Source organism: Pecten maximus, chromosome 3 (assembly GCF_902652985.1).
Source record: "Pecten maximus chromosome 3, xPecMax1.1, whole genome shotgun sequence".
Lineage (NCBI taxonomy): Eukaryota > Metazoa > Mollusca > Bivalvia > Pectinida > Pectinidae > Pecten > Pecten maximus.
Genome location: NC_047017.1, coordinates 12,174,102 through 12,189,768, shown reverse-complemented (window position 1 = coordinate 12,189,768; position 15,667 = coordinate 12,174,102). Strand labels below are relative to the sequence as shown.

The window sequence follows — 15,667 nt, the reverse complement described above, 5'->3', positions numbered from 1 at the left end:
TGCACACATCACAGGCTGAAGTTTCTCCTCATTTTGTTTGGTCCTTGAAAATAAAATCTTAATCTCTACAGATCCTCTAACTACCTCCAGTATGGATTTGATGATGTGGTTTGGTTTATCTCCAAAAGTTTAAAGTATGCTTATACATTCATTAGAGTCCGGAATGTGTGAATTCACATTAAAGAAATATTGATATATTTTTTACACACTTACCGTTTGTTTAATTTTGACAATACTTACAATACTAGCCGACTTTCTTTCTCTCGTGTTGTTAGGTGAGCTATGTCTTTATTTCTATCAATCGTTCAGCTTAACCATTTGTTGTCAAAAATATCCAACAATATGATGCCTGTACCTTATTTTTGGTCTCGCATTGAATATCGATATATATCAATCCTTTATAATAACAAATTCTGGGTATCTGGTAGTTTTCATGAACCCGTTCTTTGTGGTAAGAGTTTGGACTTTGCTATTGAATTTACCACATTGTCAGCTCCGCATTTCCATAACATTTCCTTCTAAACAATCCAGATAATCCCAAAAAGACGTCGGGTAAATGATAATAGGGAAATGATAATAAGAAAAGTTTTTCATCAATTGAAGAGTTGAAATCACACGTCTGTCTGGTCCTTATGTTAATAAATGCGAATAGCAATTTGTTTAGTCGATACCATCCATCATAATAAATCAACTTGTGATGACATTCTGGATACCATCCATCACAATAAATCAACTTGTGATGACATTCTGGATGCCATCCATCACAATAAATCAACTTGTGATGACATTCTGGATGCCATCCATCACAATAAATCAACTTGTGATGACATTCTGGATGCCATCCATCACAATAAATCAACTTGTGATGACATTCTGGATGCCATCCATCACAATAAATCAACTTGTGATGACATTCCGGGTGCCATCCATCACAATAAATCAACTTGTGATGACATTCTGGATGCCATCCATCACAATAAATCAACTTGTGATGACATTCCGGGTGCCATCCATCACAATAAATCAACTTGTGATGACATTCCGGGTGCCATCCATCACAATAAATCAACTTGTGATGACATTCTGGATACCATCCATCACAATAAATCAACTTGTGATGACATTCTGGATACCATCCATCACAATAAATCAACTTGTGATGACATTCTGGATACCATCCATCACAATAAATCAACTTGTGATGACATTCTGGGTGCCCGGTACTTAGTTCATGGAATCCCTTCACGAACCCATTTTGTAGATTTTGACAAAGTGATGAGAAAAAAAATTGTAAAATTGTGCTACCATTGCTACAAGACACAACTTGATTTAAATACTTAAAACAGTTTAATCTGATTTGTACCATATGCATGGCGACCTCTGTATTAAATGTTATCAGGAAGAGTCAAGTCCTGATCTCTCCAATTTGTACCGTGGTGATGTCGGTATTAAATGTTCCCCGGTCCATGGTATATGTCATATGTCCTGGAATATGTCATCATTGGTACTCCAGGGTTTCAACTCATTGTTTCATAAAACTCTACCAAATCCAATTGTTCATGTATTGCCAACTGAACTTGAACAATTGTGTCTAATTAAAACAAGACGTCCGATGGGCGAGTATCGGTCACCTGATCTACAGCTTGAAAGGAACCATTGCCAATAAATTAAGAAGGCATCCAGTTGACCATTGAAAGTATGTTTTTGACTCCCAAAAATGATACCGACTTTTGGGTTTAAAGGGACTTGTCTATTTGACATAGGTTTTGACCCTTCAGATTTCTGAGAAATAGCGATTTGACTTCTGAAATTGCTTAAAGTCAAGGGCCAACTTGACGCTCTGATTAATCATTGAATTTTTTTTATTTCATTACCTTAATTTCAAATCCAATTGAGGTTACAGATGTAGATCTCAAACTCATACCCTTTCTAGTCATTCATTTGAACAAACTTGGTTGCATTTTGTCCCATCAAGCAACTGATCCAAAATCACGACCCTTGACCTCTTGGTTATTAAGGAAATCATTCAAGAGATTTAAACACACAACCCCTACGACCTTGAAGAAGGTCAAGTATATTACTTTGAACAAACTTTGAATCCCAGCATACTATTTGCCCAATGCCATGACCCTGGGCTTCTTGGTTAATATAAAAAGCTGTTTAAATATTTCAACACATTTGAGCCCTTCAACTCGGCATGATACTGTCTAAATGTCACAATCCCGTGCCCTTTATTGAGAAGATTACATTTGTGAGAAGGCTAAGGTCATTTATTTGAATAAAATGGGCAACCATTTATCCCAACATAATATTGGCCAAATATCGGGTTTCTCCGCCTCTTGGTTTTTAAGGAGTTGTTTAAATGAAAGGTTGGTGTGAGATGGACGAGGGGTGACTGGAGGATGCCTCGCTACAGCATAGGCTCATTGGCGCTTCAGGCAGCTAAGCTAACAAGAGGCTATGGGCCTTAATGGTCATCTTACTATGAAGGTCAAAGTAGTGTTACTTGTGTAGTATACATATTTACTGGTAGTAGAAGTATAGTGCAATGCTGTACATGTATGTTATCCCGAAAAATAAGAACAACTTAATAGTTAGGACCATCTCTAGAGCATCCATATGAAACTGAAGAAGATAAAAATGTGGTGGCTTGTGAAAACATTGATTGTGTATCATGTTACAAAAAGGCTGCAGTCATATTGGACTTCTGCCTGATTCAAAACAATGACAACACTTGACAAGGAGTGTAAATTTTAAAGACTGTCTCTGAAATATTTCTGACAAGTTTCAAGTTAATCTTTCTGATGAAACTTAGAAAGAAGTTTAAAATAAAAAAAAAAATTATTGATACACAGCGACAAACATAGTGACTGTACATTAGCTATGCCAGATAAAAATTAAATTTCAGGCATAAATTCTCAGGGACATACAGATGTTACAAGAAGTACATATTTACAACATATAAGTATATAATTATATAATGATTTAAGCATTTCTTTATGTTTTTGTGAACAAATGACATGTGAAAAAGAAAGCAACATCACAAAAAGGTTGTTTAACAGTTTATTTACAACTTTCAAAAGACTTAGTTATATATTATTATGTACTATGCTTGATTCAGAAGTTATCTGCCTTCATCACATAGTTTTTTTACTTGTCAAGCCAACAGATAATAAGATATTGTTAATAAATAATTCATGTAGGCCCCAGATTCCTCTGTCAGCAGCCTTAATTCTCTAACTCATGTTTTGTGTGTGCAAAGTTATCCTATATTCTATACAATGCCTACTATACAACAGCCAAATCTAACACTATTTTTAGCACAGACCAATTTATGGCAAAGACTGAGATAATGAATATGTGCAGGTACATTGTACTTCTACCTTTGAATGTAACTGATTACAATAAATCACTATTAAAATAAATGAATCTGTACGTGTATACAATTTCAATCAATTTATACCAACTCTAAAAACAAGGGAAGGAATTGATAAAACATAATATTAATTTTCAATATTAATCAAAGTACATTTGTAATACAAAATTTGCTCACACATCTATGTCATATTGTAGGATTAACTGACCTTTTTATACCTTACAAAGTCCGTGCCAACTACATACATGTCCTTTCAGTGAAAAGCAATTTGAAGGCTTATCAACACAAGCAAACATGGGTCAGAGAAAAACAAACAATGCAGAAATTAACTTTGAACAAATGTACTGGGAATTATACACTTAAACATGTTTAGAATCCTTCACTAAAATAGAACCTAACAGTTTCCGACAAATAAATATTGTATTCTGGCAATGAAACTTTCTAACCACAATATAAAATCTTTCTGGTTACTCAATTTCAATCCAATTACACATGTGAATGTTTGATTTTAAGTTTTATCTCATGGACCTTATACAGGTATAGTACAGTCAAGGTAAGTATCTCACAACATTGAATTGAACACTTGATTACTGAACTTTAAGAGACACATCAGTTTTATCTCATGAATCATATAATACATTCAGGGTTAACCTCTCACAGCATTAAATTTAAGGCCTGATTAATGAACTCCTAGAGGCACATCAAATATAATTTTCCAAAGTCTGATAGTAGTATGGTAAGTACAACTTAAAAAACACCTAATATATCTAAAGATGCTACAGCCCCAACAGCATATAAATGTTATAAAAATACTTTAAAAGGCATTCTTTAATACCAGCATATGACGGTATCCGAAAAGTGACCTTTTACTAGACCAAGTTAAATGCCAAATGTAGAGGCGGTGTGTGGTATAATTTCCTCGTGGCGCTGTTAATTATTTATCCACTTTAAATTTGATTTTAAAAGATGTTATTGTAACTTTTGATCATAAATAAAAACATACATCTGTCTATTCTTGTTTTCAATTGATCAAAATTACTCCTTTGTCAGCAATGTAGCATCTTTAATTAGATCTGGTAATTATAAAATTCTTTACTTTTAGGCAGCAATTTTTCTTCACAAATGGCATCAACATGAACAAATTCAAACCTTGTGATACATGATAATGTTTTACCAAGAGTTATGGCCCTTTACCTGTGTAATATTTTCATCCTGTTTTACAGGTACATATCAACTTGCGAATGAGATGGACCTGTAAATGTTTTATACAGGTCTAGGACTGTCTTGGCTGGCACATTCTTAACATATCATGAAAGATCAATTATCACCTCATTAATATTCAAAAATTGTTGTTTACAATTATTTCACGAAAGAAAATTATAACAACCAAATGCATACATCTTATAAAAACATAGTAAAACTACAATCTAAATTAGAAGTCAATCACCACTTACACAATCACTCTCACATATCAGGCTCTCAATTACATTCAAGGAAATTCCACATCCGTTAACAATCACATTTCAGAATACAGCAAACAAACGTCTGGGAATAGGGTAAACAACATCTGTGTTTACTATACCACTGGGAAACTATTTCAGGTTCACCAAGGTACAGTGATGTTATTTAATTAAGCCTGTTAATGTTTTGTCTACGGTGGTCTATTCAAGAAATATCTGAATTAAATACGACAAAACTAATATTTCCCAACAATAAGTCACACTTCTTTTGACATGTTTTCCAGACAAAACACTTTGTAGATGGATTTACCATGGCTTTTTCAATGGACAGGTGGTACTGTAGGATCTTGTTCATTTTACACTTTTTACCTCAAAAACGCTGGAAGGTACAAAGTTTCACTTTTCCTTCGATGCCATATGTCTCATCAATAAGCTTGTTAACTTTTCCAGTTTCTTAACATCCTGTGCATGTTCTGTACGATACTGTAAACACTGAAAAAGATGTATTTTACAATGTATCAATAGTTGGTAATGACCAATTGATTAGCTTTCTCTCAAGTTTTACAAAAAACAAGATGATTCAGCAAATAACAGTCTCCGACCAAAAGTTGGTCAAAGGTCAAAATGTAGGTCAAAGTGACCTACTTTTGGAACATTACACAATGTCTCACCTTGGTGAACTCATAAGTATGAGCTTACAGTGACAAGAAGTAGAAAGGATGACACCAGGACAAACTTTTATTTGATGTAGGTCGAAGGCCAAAAGGTAGGTCAGAGTGACCTTAGGTGAACTCATGCCCAAAGTATATATATGAAGTTCCAAAGACCGCAAGTGCAAGTGTAGATAGAGCCAAGCCAGGCTAAAGTGTGGAAGGACATTAAGCAATCCTATACATGGTATATTTTTTTAATATTTAAAATCATTACAACATGAATACAAACATTCTTATATCTAAACAATTTGTAGTATTGAAATACTTACCACAGTATCATCTGTCACTTTAACATTAACTTTCCCATCACAATGCCTGTACTTGATTGTATACCGACACTAAAACAGAAAATTGTTTGGATAATGATAAATGTAAATCCTCAATCACACAGCACACTACAAGATAAATAAACTCAATATGCAATATTTGTTTTGAAAAGGTCTGAATATGTTTGGTAAAGATTATCAATGTTCTTGTACCTGCAGCTTTAGTAAGTGATATTTTCTTTTCAACTAGAGCCAAGACAACAGTATTGTGAGCAAGAGGTTATGTTGAGGCATAGCATATATATTTGTAGGTTTGTTTCCAATGTAACTTAAAAGCGTTTAGGGGTTGATGAACTCACGAAAAAAAGTCTAGATCTTCCTTTCAAAATTATACAATATTGCGGTGCTACAAATTAAAGCTGTCTTCAAATGACCTGATTATGTTTACAGGATACTGAACAGAATAGGGGGCTGTGATAGCTCAGGAAGTTAAAGTGCTAGCCACATATACTAGTTACTATAACCTAACATCATTGACTGATAATATAATCATCTGCAGCCAACACAACAGACTCATACCAACAAACAGACAATTAAGGCATACCCATCACAAATCATTTCAACTACCATACTGCAAAAACATTACCAGAAAACAATCATTTTTTCCACATATAATATCTGAGTGAAACAAGATCCCACCAGATATATTCTCCTGTCCTACAGCTGAATCTTTTAAGACTGCCCTCATGCCAGTATTTTCCCCCCAAAAATTAATCAATACCTATATATACACATCTTTTTTTGGCTTTTAAGTAAATGACTGCATCTCTTTTTCTCATTCTCATGACATTATCTTCAACATGTTGAAGTTAGTCATTATCATTTAGAAGTAGAAGTCTATGATTAAGCCAATGACGACCTGTTGTATACATGTCTGGTGATAAGGACATAGAGGCTTCAAGTCTGCGTCCATTATTTTTCATTAAATTCATTAAAATTGATACCTATATCTACCTGTACAACCTGTCAACATAGAAGCGCAATATTTAATTTACAAAATGCCAAATTTAAATGTACTCGAAAACTGAATGACCAGCAATGCAATGGTTCAAGATCTTCATGGGTAACACTGATATGACCAACACTGGAGCTAACCTATTGCAATTTAGATAGTCCATCAGCGATCAGATTAATCTGTCTTAATATACACATGGTATATATACATGTATATATAACACTTCAAAAAACACAGACTTTTAACAAAGTTCTTACTTTAATTTACATGCTTGTTATGATGCTTTTGATGTTATCATTGTTTTAATATTTTGATTTGTATACCCTAGAATAGTCGGTTATAAAATTCTTACCGGTCTTGCGTTGCATTTTAAACCAATGTACCAACTTTTAAATAGAATTTAATTAAGCACAGACAATGGAAAGTTTGTCGACGGCACATGTACACTTGCAAATGTGTTGAAATGCATATTCGTTTAAAACATTTGATTTAAAACCAAATGACATTTCATAATAAATATTGTTGCAAAATGAAACACATTAGATCTATATTTTCATCTTGCAGGCACCAAAACAATTGCCATATTGCATGTTTGATGTTTCAAATTGTTTGCTCTGAACTACTGAAGAATATGTCAAGTTCATCCCATTACTCTTACTTTTGACGGGTCGTTCAAATAAAGACGTTCAGCAGCTTTAGAAAACTCTTCCCATGAAGTCATAAATGTCATTTTGGTCTTCTTCTTGTTTACTTCTACCGGTATAAACCTGTGTGCGGATGCAACGTGTTGGCAAAGGAGTCCACACCGGAAGTAAGGAATGATAACAATGATACGGAGAAAATTTTACTTCCGGTCAATTTCGTCATATATTATCTCATTTCTTCAGTAATTTAATCACCAGTCAGCCATTTTAGTATTTTATCTGTGTTTATACCTCACAGATAAGTACATGTGCATTGATATTTGAACGATTTTTTTCCAAAACATTTTTATTAATCCCATAATTCTCACATGTCAATAATGGCGTTACTTTTGTGACAAGGAAGATGGGGTTATGCGGAAACAAGTTTATATGAAACAAGAGAACGTAAACAGGATATCACCTTCTGTTCTTCGGTGTATGTAATCACATTTGTAATTCCTGACCTCTGAGCACAGACAAAGAAAACGGTTCAATTAACCAACGATGAGGTAAGTTTATCTCACGAACTCGTCGGCATCACCGTGATGAACCTTCAGATGCAGTCAGTCTGTCTGATACCACAATACATTAACAGTCTTAATTACACATGCAATTATACTCAGTTAAATGGAATTGAAAAGTATAAATGACGTCAATGTTGAAGAAATGAATATGCTGCTGTCATTTTATTGAATGTACTTGTGGGTGAGCACAATGTGTTACATGTCCCTAATACACTACCTGCTACCGTGTGTATAATACACAAGATGATGGAGAATTGGCAAACTTCACGCTTAAGTACACCACTGGTCAGGTAATCTTAACAGTCGGTATCAATGGTTGATTGGTAATGAAATTCCTCGTTATTTGAACATACTCTTATTATATTAATGTTCACATTATACCTTTGTTTTGTGAATGTTAATTACATGATTTAGCTATTTAAACCATGACCAACCAACACTTGTCACTGGTGTAAGTCACGCTATATGGAGTAAATGTATAATATTTTCCTGTTTCTCTTTGATTAGCCAATGAAGGTTAATCTATATTACGTTCAGGTGCCATTTTGAAGTTTTTACCTTTTACACAGGTCATCATTTCATTGTTATAGATATAGGTTGTTATATAACATTTGTCAAATAAAGTTTAAAATTGCATTGCCTATTTAAATTTCCAATGTGCACATAACCCTTTGATGGAAATATCCTTCCTTTGAACCCTGATAGTGACAGTATACGTACTGCACATTTTATATAAGTAACACATGTAGAAATACCTGCCAAGAGTGCACAGTGATCATGAGTCTATGACTAAACTAGTGATGAGTATAAGCAATGTAGAAAAGCAATGCCAGATAATGAGGTATGAATACAATTGTATCACCTAGGCCTCATGCCAAAATTAAAGTTCAAACAATTCACTTCAAATAAATATTTATTTTTGAAATCAAATTATATAAAAGTCCACTGCTGATTATGACCTGGGTATTTTAAGATCATACACTGTTTAGCATACATGTGAAAAGCTATGATAATCCTTGTGATAACAGGAGGTCTTGCATTGTGATTTGGTATAAATGGCTCAAATATTAAATTTACACTGTTAATGTAAGAATATTGCCTCAGATTTTAAGGTTTAAAGTGTGTTTTGGACACACTCGTAAATAGAACTGAATTAAAATTTTTCTTTGTCTACTGAAACGTCATGGGGAAAGTAACTAGTCCATGCCCTGGGCTATTGACTGTAATTTACACTAGCCCTAGCAGTAAATTAGGTAGCCCCAGATACCGGGCTGGTGGACTTTTACATCTCCAAATTATATGACTCCTTAGTTTGTAGGGAAAAGTCTATTTGACATGATGTTAATCTTAATTGACCCATCATATTTACGAAAAATGGTTATTTGACTTCTAATATTGCTAAAAGTGAAGGGCCATATGAACAGGATTGTGCCTAGGCTGTTACCAGTATGATGAGCCCAGAAAACAATTAAACTGCTGCAAACAAGTCAAACTGTAACTGTGTTACTCATTATTAGTGAGAAGGAAGTACTTGACATGATGTAAGAGCTTTAACGCTCATACACTATAGACTGCTAATGTTCTCTCATTATCAGTGGGCTGGTGTTACAAATCTTCAGTACATGGCCAATTCAATAAGTGTTTTTGTTTGATATTGTTCCAGGGCTATATGACTAATTTCATTAAGTTTTAAAACAGGTTGTTGATATAATTTAAAAAAAAAAATGATATTATAATTAACTAGAAATGTAGAAAATAAGCCTGCTTAAAATGCTGTTAAACTGGCCATGGCAGACAACTGCAACAAATATGCCAACTGAAAGGACACTGCATATATTGTATGCAGATGCACTTGTATCTTAGGTGGATTGGAAAGTGTTTTCCGGTAGCTGGTGTCTAGCTAGTTTGAGTTAACTCCCTTGATTCTTGATGTAGGGTAATTAACTATGCAAAGCGACAGTATGTGTATACAACACTGATATGTATAATTTATTGTTATTTAATACTTGGTATGGACAAAATGTAGTGTGCAGCTATGTAAGATACACACATACCTTTGAAATTGCCATTAATATATGAAGCAGATTTATTTGCTGTAAATGATATAAATGAAGAGATCTAATGTACCAAAAGTTTTTTAACTCTGATTTTGGGGCCAAAAAAGCCTTAAGGTAAGTTAGAAGTTTGAATGATAATGAATTAAACATAAAAAAACAGTGACAAAATTGTTCTGTTTGACACTTCTACACCAAAACTGTGTCACTTGACTAACCATATCTTGAAATTTTATTAGTTGGACATAAGTGTTTAAGTTTGTCTCGGGTTACCTATTACGATTGCATTTTGTCTGGGGTCCGGCGTTCGCCGTAAACAATTTACATTTTCAACTTCTTGTCATGATTACCCAACAGGCCCAGAGACCTGATATTGGGTCTGTAGCATGCTGGGATGAAGGGCTACCAAGTTTGGTCAAATGGATGGCTTTGACCTTCATTCAAGGTCACAGGGGTCAAACTTGCTTAAAAATGTTTAACTGACTTCTTGATAACCAAGTGAATCCAGAGATAAGATATTAGATTTATAGAATGCTGGGATGAAGGGTTACCAAACTTGTCCAACTGGATGACCTTGACCTTCGAGGAAGGTCATAGGGCTCAAATATGCTGAAATATTTAGTTGCAAAAATATAGATGATAAACCATGCTTTTGCTTTGCTTAATATCAGTTATTTTGAAGATGAAATGTTTGTTTTGGTTATTACAAAGCACAGGTACCAGTGAACAATGGCACCTTTTCTGAGCAGTATAGGAAACAGTCACCACTGGTACTAGTGTAGAACCTTATCTGGGCAGTATAGGAAACAGTCACCACTGGTACTAGTGTACCACCTTATCTGGGTAGTATAGGAAACAGTCACCACTGGTACTAGTGTAGAACCTTATCTGGGCAGTATAGGAAACAGTCACCACTGGTACTATAGTGTACCACATTATCTGGGCAGTATAGGAAACAGTCACCACTGGTACTAGTGTACCACCTTATCTGGGCAGTATAGGAAACAGTCAACACTGGTACTAGTGTACCACCTTATCTGGGCAGTATAGGAAACAGTCACCACTAGGTACTAGTGTACCACCTTATCTGGGCAGTATAGGAAACAGTCACCACTGGTACTAGTGTAGAACCTTATCCGGGCAGTATAGGAAACAGTCACCACTGGTACTAGTGTACCACCTTATCTGGGTAGTATAGGAAACAGTCACCACTGGTACTAGTGTACCACCTTATCTGGGCAGTATAGGAAACAGTCACCACTGGTACTAGTGTACCTCCTTATCTGGGCAGTATAGGAAACAGTCACCACTAGGTACTAGTGTACCACCTTATCTGGGTAGTATAGGAAACAGTCACCACTGGTACTAGTGTAGAACCTTATCTGGGCAGTATAGGAAACAGTCACCACTAGGTACTAGTGTAGAACCTTATCCGGGCAGTATAGGAAACAGTCACCACTGGTACTAGTGTACCACCTTATCTGGGCAGTATAGGAAACAGTCACCACTGGTACTATAGTGTACAAACTTACCTGGCAGTATAGGAAACAGTCACCACTGGTACTAGTGTATCAGCTTATCTGGGTAGTATAGGAAACAGTCACCACTGGTACTAGTGTACCACCTTATCTGGGTAGTATAGGAAACAGTCACCACTAGGTACTAGTGTACCACCTTATCTGGGCAGTATAGGAAACAGTCACCACTGGTACTAGTGTACCACCTTATCTGGGTAGTATAGGAAACAGTCACCACTGGTACTACAGTGTACCACCTTATCTGGGCAGTATAGGAAACAGTCACCACTGGTACTAGTGTACCACCTTATCTGGGCAGTATAGGAAACAGTCACCACTGGTACTAGTGTACCACCTTATCTGGGCAGTATAGGAAACAGTCACCACTAGGTACTAGTGTACCACCTTATCTGGGCAGTATAGGAAACAGTCACCACTAGGTACTAGTGTACCACCTTATCTGGGCAGTATAGGAAACAGTCACCACTGGTACTAGTGTAGAACCTTATCTGGGCAGTATAGGAAACAGTCACCACTGGTACTAGTGTAGAACCTTATCTGGGTAGTATAGGAAACAGTCACCACTAGGTACTAGTGTACCACCTTATCTGGGTAGTATAGGAAACAGTCACCACTGGTACTAGTGTATCACCTTATCTGGGTAGTATAGGAAACAGTCACCACTGGTACTAGTGTATCACCTTATCTGGGTAGTATAGGAAACAGTCACCACTGGTACTAGTGTATCACCTTATCTGGGAAGTATAGGAAACAGTCACCACTAGGTACTAGTGTACCACCTTATCTGGGCAGTATAGGAAACAGTCACCACTGGTACTAGTGTATCACCTTATCTGGGTAGTATAGGAAACAGTCACCACTAGGTACTAGTGTACCACCTTATCTGGGCAGTATAGGAAACAGTCATCACTGGTACTTGTGTACCACCTTATCTGGGTAGTATAGGAAACAGTCACCACTAGGTACTAGTGTACCACCTTATCTGGGCAGTATAGGAAACAGTCATCACTGGTACTAGTGTACCACCTTATCTGGGTAGTATAGGAAACAGTCAACACTGGTACTAGTGTATCACCTTATCTGGGTAGTATAGGAAACAGTCACCACTGGTACTAGTGTACCACCTTATCTGGGCAGTATAGGAAACAGTCACCACTGGTACTAGTGTACCACCTTATCTGGGCAGTATAGGAAACAGTCACCACTGGTACTTGTGTACCACCTTATCTGGGCAGTATAGGAAACAGTCATCACTGGTACTAGTGTACCACCTTATCTGGGCAGTATAGGAAACAGTCACCACTGGTACTAGTGTACCACCTTATCTGGGTAGTATAGGAAACAGTCACCACTGGTACTAGTGTATCAGCTTATCTGGGTAGTATAGGAAACAGTCACCACTAGGTACTAGTGTACCACCTTATCTGGGCAGTATAGGAAACAGTCACCACTGGTACTAGTGTAGAACCTTATCCGGGCAGTATAGGAAACAGTCACCACTGGTACTAGTGTACCACCTTATCTGGGTAGTATAGGAAACAGTCAACACTGGCATAGTGTACCACCTTATCTGGGCAGTAAAGGAAACAGTCACCACTGGTACTAGTGTACCACCTTATCTGGGCAGTATAGGAAACAGTCACCACTGGTACTAGTATACCACCTTATCTGGGTAGTATAGGAAACAGTCACCACTGGTACTAGTGTACCACCTTATCTGGGCAGTAAAGGAAACAGTCACCACTGGTACTCGTGTACCACCTTATCTGGGCAGTATAGGAAACAGTCACCACTGGTACTATAGTGTACAACCTTACCTGGCAGTATAGGAAACAGTCACCACTGGTACTAGTGTACCACCTTATCTGGGTAGTATAGGAAACAGTCACCACTGGTACTAGTGTACCACCTTATCTGGGCAGTATAGGAAACAGTCACCACTGGTACTATAGTGTACAACCTTACCTGGCAGTATAGGAAACAGTCACCACTGGTACTAGTGTACCACCTTATCTGGGTAGTATAGGAAACAGTCACCACTAGGTACTAGTGTACCACCTTATCTGGGCAGTATAGGAAACAGTCACCACTGGTACTAGTGTACCACCTTATCTGGGTAGTATAGGAAACAGTCACCACTGGTACTCGTGTACATGTACCACCTTACCTTAGATACTTTACAAATAATTGTGAATGAAATGAAAAGGCAGAAAAAGCAAACTTTTGTAATACTCAGAACAGAAAAATAAAATGAAGCATCACTGGTCCTTCTGATAAGTTTGGATTCAAAAGTGAAACAAAGTGGTGTAATTATTTAACTGAATTAAACAGTATCTTAAATTACTTAGGAAAAGGTAAAATTTCGAGAAATTTTACACTTGCCAATAAGGCAGGTACATATATAGTCACCAATATTTACTTGCATACAGACCAAAGCTAATGAACTTGGCCATGCACATGTGTTTTTTCTTGCCCTGAATATAGATTTACCATATGTTTTACAGAAATATACAATATAAATTATAATGTAGTGATTTACTTAAACAAATTTGAAACAAAAGTTGAAGCAACAAAATTTGAACTTAACAAAGAAACAACATGTTTTAATATTCCAAAACATAGAAATAGGCAATAATACCAGGTTACGTGAATTGTAAAAATTTGGTCCGTTTCGAAGTCGTCCATAAAATTTACACTGCATCACAATAATAACCTGATGTTATACAGTAATTTTAGCCTGTTATGTGTAAGTTAGCCCCATGAATACATTTGTGTATCTGGTTTAAAAAAGAATAAGCTAAAACATGTGTTTTTGTTGATGATAAAATATGCTGCCAAGTGAAATATTTTGGTACTAGTTGGTGTGTGTAATGTGCCTGACCTGACCCGAAGTTGTAGGATTGCAATTGTCTAGCCAGATTCCTGGGTAATGAGGCATGGCAAAGCACTTCTACATATCAGCCTCATGCTGGTCCTGTGTGTGAGTTGGTGCTGCTTGAAATGTTCCAAACTTAAATCAGCATCCTCACACAATACTTGTCCAGGTTATCTTTGATAGTAAGTCGATACTGCTGCTGGTCCTGATTACCTCTAGACCTTTCACAGAATAATTAGCTAAAATGGAGATGTTTGTACACATAAATAAACACATTTGATGGGGGACAAATGGGTCTGGTATAAATTGGTCTGGGTATTATTTTCTCATACAAAATGTATTTTTGTGACTTACATGTAATTTTACTCACTAAGGTAAGTACAATGTATGTGAGTGTGATATCTTATAAATCATGTGTTTTTATTCTTAAAATGTCAAGAATCTGCCATTTTTGATACTATCAAAACTACCTAATTATACACTCATTGTGGCTACTTACACATACATGTATATAGTTGAAGTGAGTATTACTATTAGTATATATACAGGTAGTAAACCTCGGGTCAGTTTTCAATAAAAACAATAATCCTCCTGCGTTGCTAGTAATGGTTCAAACTCTGATAGTTTATAATTGATCCTATTTCAGATATTTCAAACACATCATTGAAGAATGTAAAAACAAATTTTTCTGCAAACTTAATTTAATGCTAGCATTTAGCATCGGTCATAGGTTCATATGTCATATATATATGTGTGGTCATTTCACCACATCTGTGATGAAGAAAAACTATAAATGTATGCCACATATTTGAGCATTAATAAAAATTATTGTGCATGTGAGAGCTACCAACTTTTGGCCCCAACTGTGTCTGTATTTTACCAGGTATAATGATTATAATTTATGCATATTAATTTGGAGTTTTATATACTGCTATATATCACAGCAACATAGCCGTCTCAAAGTGGTTCACAAATTATTATCCAGGGTAATTTTTGGGCCTTTATATTAATTAGCAACCAGCCAATATCTTTCTCAGCTCTCAGGTAAGCATACAACCGGAGCTGCCATTCCGGTGCTAACAGCTTGCACGCAACATTTCTTGCACTGTCATATGATAATTCAAAGCTGAGTTGACAAAAACAGAACGAAGTAAAGCATCTTG

At 36.0% G+C, this 15,667-nt stretch overlaps 1 protein-coding gene across 1 annotated transcript; it reads right to left on the bottom strand.

Annotated features, from left to right (window-relative positions):
- Positions 1-3,047: 3,047 nt before the first annotated feature.
- Positions 3,048-7,668, bottom strand: LOC117323232 (signal recognition particle 9 kDa protein-like). The gene is made up of 3 exons (XM_033878299.1): positions 7,489-7,668; positions 5,819-5,887; positions 3,048-5,328 (listed from the first exon to the last, which is right to left on the bottom strand). Exons 1-3 carry the CDS (start codon positions 7,558-7,560, stop codon positions 5,233-5,235), a joined length of 237 nt encoding a protein of 78 aa, XP_033734190.1. The 5' UTR covers positions 7,561-7,668; the 3' UTR covers positions 3,048-5,232.
- Between the last annotated feature and the right edge of the window lie 7,999 nt (positions 7,669-15,667).